General features: G+C 39.6%; 1 protein-coding gene across 3 annotated transcripts; it reads right to left on the reverse strand.

Annotated features, from left to right (window-relative positions):
* Positions 1 to 1,114: 1,114 nt before the first annotated feature.
* Positions 1,115 to 2,807, reverse strand: LOC6048960 (protein CutA homolog). 3 transcript variants are annotated; one of them, XM_038249120.1, is made up of 2 exons: positions 2,606 to 2,807; positions 1,115 to 1,840 (listed from the first exon to the last, which is right to left on the reverse strand). In XM_038249120.1, exons 1-2 carry the CDS (start codon positions 2,725 to 2,727, stop codon positions 1,213 to 1,215), a joined length of 750 nt encoding a protein of 249 aa, XP_038105048.1. In that variant the 5' UTR covers positions 2,728 to 2,807; the 3' UTR covers positions 1,115 to 1,212. The 3 variants fall into 3 exon arrangements, with proteins under 3 accessions (XP_038105048.1, XP_001865796.1, XP_038105049.1); XM_001865761.2 differs by having other exon boundaries at positions 1,115 to 1,636; positions 2,606 to 2,803; XM_038249121.1 differs by having other exon boundaries at positions 1,115 to 1,806; positions 2,606 to 2,745.
* Between the last annotated feature and the right edge of the window lie 5,797 nt (positions 2,808 to 8,604).

Here is an 8,604-nt window from a genome sequence, read left to right on the forward strand (position 1 = left end):
TAACCAAACAAATATTATTTTTTTAGAACAAGCTAATAATTAACAAACAATAAAAAAAATCGTTATTTAAACACCATTGCAAAAACATATCTCACCAATACCAAATTGTGCTATCGGGAACTTTTTTTTTTCTCTGCTATCGGATTTTCTTGTAATAATTATTGGTAACAGAATTAGTTGTTTTTCGAGCAAATCTAGCTGTTATTGTTTTTGTGTTATTATTTATAACAGCTAATTTTAGTGTCAGCCTGAACTCCTGACAATAAAAAAAAAACTTGAACTTTTCCAGTTATATCCACCTTCTTGGGTCAAATAGCAAAAATGGAACCAAATATTGCGATACAAATTGAATTTAATGAATTCTAAAATGACGGCTCTATTAGAATCATGTTAAAATATTCGACAATATTGGTAAAAACAGGTGAAAACTAAACAGATTGAAACTTAGAAACTATTACCGCAAATCAAAGAAAAAATCCGCTTAAGCATATTGTTGAGCTCATTATGTGAGTGTCTCTGTCTCTGATGGGTTAACACGGTATTTAGTCAAAATATGGTCTCAACTAATAAAACAAAGATTCCGTGCACCAACATTAACGCTTCGAGGATCACTGAATCTACTTTCTGATTTGTTTAAGTAAACCTAAAATATTCAGATTTAACTTTCTTCGTATGTTTCAATCACAACAAAAATGTATGTCCAATTCTGGCTTAAACCCACTAGCTGTTGTTTTTATATAATTGTTGTGGAATAATTTTGAAAAACAAAGCGCTTCCATTAAATCTACTTATCTTACAAAGAATCCATGGAGGTGCATGGTTTCTTAAAACGATTTTATTGCATTTATACTCGAAATTGGATCTTGCTCGGGTATTGATCACTAATTTATTTTAGTCATTTGAAACGTTGTTGAGCTGTGTAATCAAGCATTACAAAAAATACTTGAATCGCACTAGAACTACTGCAGAGTATTCGAACAAGCTTCCGTCGCACTACAAAACCAACAATTTATTCTCTGCCGGTGATATTGAGAAGGTCAATCTTATCGTTTCCCAGTATTCCAATCAAACTCTTTCGATAAGGCTCTCGATTTCCCTGAATGCAAACTACCGGTTACGATAATACCAAACCGAACCAAAAAAACACGTTTATTTATAAAACCTTTTAATAAACCAAAACAATCGTATCAAAGCCCAAACTCACTGCGCCCCTCAAGTCTTCTTCCCCTCCGGCACACTCCGGCTCAGCCACTCCAGATAGGGTGGATTGCCGTTTTCGATCGGCACCGAGATGACCTCGGCCACACTGTACGGGTGGTTCTCCCGCACAAACTTGGCCAGCTCGTCTACGCGGCTCGTCCGCGTCTTGATCATCAGCAGCGTTTCGTGGTCCTCGTTCAGCTTGCCCTCCCACTCGTACACCGAGGTCAGTCCGGGGATGATGTTCACGCAGGCCGCCAACTTGCGCTCCACCAGCTTCCGGGCGAGTGCCTTGGCCGAGTTTTCGTCCGGTGTCGTTACGTACGCGATCGAGTGCTGGCCGGGCTCGTACGGGCCGACCTCGGCTTGATCGGCAGACGTCGTGGACATACTGGCTGTTACCTCGTTCTGTTGCAGGGTCACCGGAACGGAACTCCTGGTCGGAGGTAAGAGAAAGCTAGAGGTTAGCACCCGTGAAAGACCTCCGGTGCGTGCGATCAGCATATTACAACCGTTCTGACTACTGTCTGAGGATGAGACACTAGAACCGGAGAGAAGCTCACGCGACAGCTGCTTGAGATTGTTGACTTTTTTTTGTTGGATTTGCTGCAAGAAAAGGGGATGCCGCACAGAGAGAAATCTGTAAACACGTGTTGACGAAATTGAAAACATGACTGGCATGCAAGTTGGAAAAACTTGAATGAGAACCAACTGAAAATATAATTTTGAAATGGCTATAAATATGCGTAGAAACAATCACATTTTAAAAACCAGGGGTGTTTCAGAAAGGGGAAAACGTGAACTTTAAGATACATGTATTGGTTTAGTTGTTTATTCAATAGTTCTTTTGTAAAATAGTCAACAAAGTAGCTAATTTTGGCCTAAACTAACATTTCAAACGGGTGTATCTCAAAATTGGGACCATTTGGAGCAATTCTGGGCCCGGATTCGGATTCAGCAGGCAAAATTCTACTAGGAACACATATACTCGTCTCAGAGACAAAATCTTGTTGGACTGTGTAATATTTGGATTGTACAGCTTTTTAAACATGCCAAAATTTATGTACTGTAAATTATCATTGTAAAAAAGTGGCAGCATTTTATGTAAAGGAGATTTTTAAATAACATTCAATGTTGAAATTTGAGTTCAGAAAAACAGCTAAAATATTAAAATTGCTAGCGTTTTAATAAGACTTGATGAAATCCAAATTCCTTTTGTTGAATTTGAATGGTTTTCAAAATGTACCCTAATGATTCAAAGTAGTTTCACTTTTTCTTATAGATTTTTTTTTCCATCCGTGTTATTTCTGTTTTTGTTGTGGTTCTGTCTCAAAGTTCACCCGCAGAGAGAAAGGAATAAAATATAGAGGGGGAAAAAGTGCTGCTCCAAGCTTGACTTACTCACCTTTCGTCAATGACGATGGCGACGTCGCTGGAGCGATTCTTGATAAGAACGGCAACGAGCACTGCTGATAGTATGGTCACGATGCAAATTATGGCCAACGTTGGCGGCGGCACTGCGGACATTCACGCGGGTTCGCAAACCAGCCGGCCGGTTCTTGCTGACAGCGCGATGAGTTTATTTTTGCTTATTGGATTCACTTTGGGTCAGCTGTTTGTGGTTGTGTGAGAGTTGGAACTTAGGGTAATTTAAGCTTTATTTGTCTTAAAAAGCATACGCAAATTTCAAAAAATTAGAAACCTCAAATATAGGAATGAGTTTGAAACAATTTAGCAAAAAAAAAATAGTCAAAACTATCACCACTTACTCTAATGTATACGGTCGATAAGAAGAGCACAAGCTAGTTGAGAGAATACGCGATAGAGCATGCGTCTTTGTGTGAGTAACACTGTGTGCCAAATATGACAAATAACTTTGTAGAAACGAATTAACCTGGCCATGGTCTTCGTTTTCTACATACACGAATGGTATTCCGGGTCTATAGGACCCAGAATTGTTTTCGGCTGCCAAAATTCGAGATTGTAACCGATTTTGGATGTCTTGACCTCGAATGAAAGGCTAGGATGTCTACTTTCTGAATCCGACCGGCAGAACCAGTTTTGGACACCGTGGCCACCGGGAACCTGCTATAACCAAAAAAAGTCCTTTTTGAGGCCCCTACTTTGAGGAACTGTATCTCCGAAACGATTGCACATAGAAGGTTGCTTCCGGTTGCATTCGACAGATAATAACCTGAATTTTAAGCCCCAGATAAAATAATTGGTCCATAGTAGCCACCGGTTCCGGTAACCCGGAACTTCCGGAAAACTTGATTTTTGCAGTTATTGACATAAAACCGTCACATGGACCAGTCATTTGAAACGGATTATTTTGCAAATCATTGCAGAAGGATACCACATACAACCCCTGACTGTTTGGTATCGGTTCTGGCCAACTGTGGCCAATCCGGAACCGGTTCCAGGGGTACCCTAAACGGTTCCAATAATAGTCACGCTAGAAATCTGTCATGTTGCATATCAAACTTCATGAAATTGAAAGTTATGATCATCTGAGGTCATGCCGATGTCTTCTGACCCACCCTGGTGACTCCGGAATCGGTTACCGGTGGCCACTGAGAGACACTATCGGAATATGCAATGAACCCTATCATCCGACGTATCAAACTTCATGAAATTGAAAGTTATGAACATCTGAGGTCATGCCGATGTCCTCTGACCCAACTTGTTCACTCCGGAACCGGTTACCGGTGACCACTGAGGGACACTATCGGAATATGCAATGAACCCTATCATCCGACGTATCAAATTTCATGAAATAGAAAGTTATGAACATCTGAGGTCATGCCGATGTCCTCTGACCCAACCTGGTCACTCCGAAACCGGTTACCGGTGGCCACTGAGGGAAACTATCGGAATATGCAATGAACCCTATCATCCGACGTATCAAACTTCATGAAATAGAAAGTTATGACCATCTGAGGTCATGCCAAGGTCATGACGTCGGCATGATCTCAGATGGTCATAACTTGCAATTTCATGAAGTTTGATTTGTAGGATGATAGAGTTCATTACATATTCCGATAGTGTCCCTCAGTGGCCACCGGTAGCCGGTTCCGGAGTGACCAGGTTGGGTCAGGAGACATCGGCATGACCTCAGATGGTCATAACTTTCAATTTCATGAAGTTTGATACGTCGGATGATAGGGTTCATTGCATATTTCGATAGTGTCCCTCAGTGGCCACCGGTAACCGGTTCCGGAGTGACCAGGTTGGGTCAGGAGACATCGGCATGACCTCAGATGGTCATAACTTTCAATTTCATGAAGTTTGATACGTCGGATGATAGGGTTCATTGCATATTCCGATAGTGTCCCTCAGTGGCCACCGGTAACCGGTTCCGGAGTGACCAGGTTGGGTCAGAGGACATCAGCATGACCTCAGATGGTCATAACTTTCAATTTCATGAAGTTTGATACGTCGGATGATAGGGTTCATTGCATATTCCGATAGTGTCCCTCAGTGGCCACCGTTAACCGGTTCCGGAGTGACCAGGTTGGGTCAGAGGACATCGGCATGACCTCAGATGATCATAACTATCAATTTCATGAAGTTTGATATGCAACATGACGGATTTCTAGCGTGACTATTATTGGAACCGTTTAGGGTACCCCTGGAACCGGTTCCGGATTGGCCACAGTTGGCCAGAACCGATACCAAACAATCAGGGGTAGTATGTAGTATCCTTCTGCAATGATTTGCAAAATAATCCGTTTCAAATGACTGGTCCGTGTGACGGTTTTATGTCAAAAACTGCAAAAATCAAGTTTTCCGGAAGTCCGGGTTACCGGAACCGGTGGCCACTATGGACCAATTATTTTTTCAGGGGCTTAAAATTCAGGTTATTATCTGTCGAATGCAACCGGAAGCTGTGCAATCGTTTCGAGATACAGTTCCTCAAGTAGGGCCTCAAAAGGACTTTGGTTATAGCAGGTTCCCGGTGGCCACGGTGTCCAAAACTGGTTCTGCCGGTCGGATTCAGAAAGTAGACATCCTAGCCTTTCATTCGAGGTCAAGACATCCAAAATCGGTTACAATCTCGAATTTTGGCAGCCAATTCTGGTCCTATAGACCCGGAATACCATTGGTGTCAGTTTTTTTTTGGCGGGCACTTCCGGTGGCCACCGGAAGTTCATTTTTGGCCAGAATGTGTGTCTTAATAAGTTACACAAAGTCACAAAATTTCAGATCTCTAGGTGGTTTTGGTCAAAAGTTACAATCACTTTTATAGTGCTACTGGGTCCTATAGACCCGAAGACCATGCCCGGGTTAATTAACAATTTAGCTCAACTTAAACAAAACTATCTAGTTGAACTGTGAGTTAAACACTTCTCAATCCAATCGCCCAAATTTAAAAAAATGTTTCAATTTAATGTTGAAAAGTTGAACTTTTCATTTTATTGAAACTTTTTTTTCAATATTCTAATGATGTTTATGCTAAAATGAAAATAAAACTATTTGTTTTTTAAACAGTTTCTATATTTAATTTATTTTTATAAAGGTTAACCATTACCATTTTTAATGTAATTATCTGTTTTAACTTCATCATATACGGAAAAAATAATAAGTGAGAAAATAATTTTACAATAAATTTGTCATTATGATTTTCACATTTTCCAGCTGTTTTGTTTTAAGCCTTTCAACACCCAGCCCCCAAAAATGTGGGAAAGGTCTAGATAGTTCTAGTATTTTGCAAAACTCGATTTAATAAAAAAAAAGTTAAAAACCACAGAAGCAATCGCTACAAAAAAAAAGTTGGAACGATGTTTTCGGTCACAGAAATTACAGTTTTGATCAAATCGAGTTCTGCAAAATTCAAGAATCATCTAGACATCCATACAATACAAATCCCTGGAAAAAGTAATTGGCTCGATTGCTTGAAGTATGACGTGGTCTAGCGAGTTGAAGATCCGAGTCCGAGTGCGTTGAGTGGTATTTTCTACCAAGGTTTTAATAAGAATTCAAAAAAAAATTCAATCCAACACAAACTGAAAAACTCAACTAAAAACGGATGATTCAGAAAATAACAGACACAATAATTAGGTTTAGTCAATCTACAAATTCATGCTATAATAAAATAAATCTTTTTAGTATTTTTCCACCTCGAAAACAATGTAACACTTCCACGTCAGAACCGTTCCAGCCGGTTCCGTTTCCATAAGCTATCACATTTCACAATTGAATGAATTATTAGGAGCAAAAACGAAAATCTCAAGGAAAAACTATCATTCCACTGACGAATGCCTGTCACGTTAGTGCAGTGCTGCTAACTCAAATCAAATCACAAAAGCGTTTAGCTTAAGCATCTGGCTGATGCTATCTTTAAATCTCAATTTACACTCACATAGTGCTGCAGTGATTCTGGTAAATCCACTAAACGTATCCGGGCAAACTGCAACTGCATAGACATCTCGTGCGAAACCCTTTTTGTAGCCAATTAACGCCACCTAATTAAATTAAGTGACTTACTTAGAGAGCGGTGGCGCGTGCCGATTTCCCACGATCTTGTTGCAAGCTGACTTGCCCAGAACAATTGGTTCGAACTAAACGGCAATTAATTTATACTTTCTTCCAATCGGTTCAATTGAACTAAAGCTCAAGGTTATTGAGTCTGCTTAAATTTGGTTGATTGAGGAGAACGAGCAAAATTAAAAGAAAAGTTCGTGCTGTGCGAAATAAACGCGGTTCGTTTCTTGATCGTGCGTTGAAGTCTCTTACCAAATCCTCATTTCCATCAGTTATTTTTCCCGAAAATGTTTTTTTAAACTAATCTTATTTTAACTATTGTTTTGATTGTCATTCAAAATTATTTGAACTGAAAATGACTGTCAAGAAGACTCCGAAACACGTTCCAAAATTTGCGTTCTCAAGTCACAAGGTTCGTTTGCGTGGGTGGTGTCTTTCGTGCTTTCTTTTTGTTCGCTCGAAATAAAAAATCCAACGCAGAATAAAAAACCCCAATCAAAGCGACGAGGCTCAGAGCCATCGTTTTCAGAATTGATTCGCGTCAGCTGGTTGACACCGGTTAACGCCGGAGAGTGGTGATGGGCGTGTGTAAGCATAACGGGAATCGAGCACGATATTTTGCAAGAAAAAAAAAATCCCGAAAAGTGCACTGAAAATGTATGTTCTGTAAATGAAAATACAGATTTTTCATTTTTCTTTAAAACTGTAAATAGAATAAACATGCCTTTTACACTTTACATAAAATTACAAAATTCTAAAATATAGTTTGCTTTATCTCACCGAAATCTTTCCGTGAGTTGACAGCATAGAATCAAACAAATTAGCATACCCGATCGTGAAGTTGCAGCATCTGGTTGGGCCCACGAGATGATGAAAGAAATGATCAATGGGTGCGTCGCGTCTCGCCTCGGCTGGCAAGCAGATTGTTGTTTGTTTGTTAGTAGGTAAGGATCTGTACTGATCGAAAAGCATGAATGGGTCCCTGAATGGGTAATATATGCTCTTCTTTCAGTGTGTCTTCGGTTGTGTTTGAATGACAAATTTGGGTTGCCTGAATTTTCAACTTTTTAGGCACCCATCAGCACTTTGATGTTGGACTCTAAAATTCGCTTCTAAAATGATAACCATGACCACGTGATAAATAGTTTGATTTACATGTAAAAGGTGAAACGGGACGATTTTTGTTTTGGGAAGCAGCCAAAAAATATGCAGATTTTTAGTGACGAACCAATGACGCAAAATGGATTCAAAAGTTTCATTCAAAGTCCCAAAGACTGACTATATTAGAAGACATTTACGGATCTTCAACGGTAAACAGGGGTTTAGAGAATTCTATGATCAATATAAAACCATTTTTTTATACATATTTTAAATTAGTTGAAAATGGATGCAATTGCAAATTACCCTTACGTTTTATAGGAGAAAAAAAAATTAGGTGTGAATCCCTAGTAAATTTGCAGACGAAAATTAAGAGCGAGTCGAGCAAAGCATACCCATCTCGCATCGACCTCACCAATCTGCCTGAAATTTTCAGGGGTTGTTTGTACATATAAAACTAGCATCTGGCCAAAATATGAGCACTCTAGGTCAACGGGAAGTGGGGCAAATCGGGACACAATGTTTGAAGGTTCAAAAACGTCAAAAATCGTAAAAAGGCTGTAACTTGGGCAAAATTCAATTTAATTTCAAAATTCAAAATGCATCTGAAAGGGCTTAAAAAATGCAACAAAATGCAGGGTAGAACATCCCAATTGGTTGAATCTAAAGGGAGTAATTGGCATTTTAGTGAAAAAATAGTACAATTTTCAAACTCAAATAAAAAAGTGTTCCATCCAGATATCAACTCGGTTTGACCTGCAGCTTGTAGGGGACATCTGGGACTACCATCTGAGACTAAGAACGCTTTGGGTAAGGCAGTTT

The sequence above is a fragment of the Culex quinquefasciatus genome, chromosome 1, assembly GCF_015732765.1.
Source record: "Culex quinquefasciatus strain JHB chromosome 1, VPISU_Cqui_1.0_pri_paternal, whole genome shotgun sequence".
NCBI classification, from domain to species: domain Eukaryota; kingdom Metazoa; phylum Arthropoda; class Insecta; order Diptera; family Culicidae; genus Culex; species Culex quinquefasciatus.

What these genes read in the sequence shown, in the direction of transcription:
- LOC6048960 (XM_038249120.1), bottom strand. Translation starts at nt 2,727, where the DNA reads ATGTCCGCAGTGCCGCCGCCAACGTTGGCCATAATTTGCATCGTGACC. An exon ending in GCCATCGTCATTGACGAAAG is followed by an intron (nt 1,841 to 2,605) that starts GTGAGTAAGTCA and finishes ACGTGTTTACAG; the next exon opens with ATTTCTCTCTGTGCGGCATC.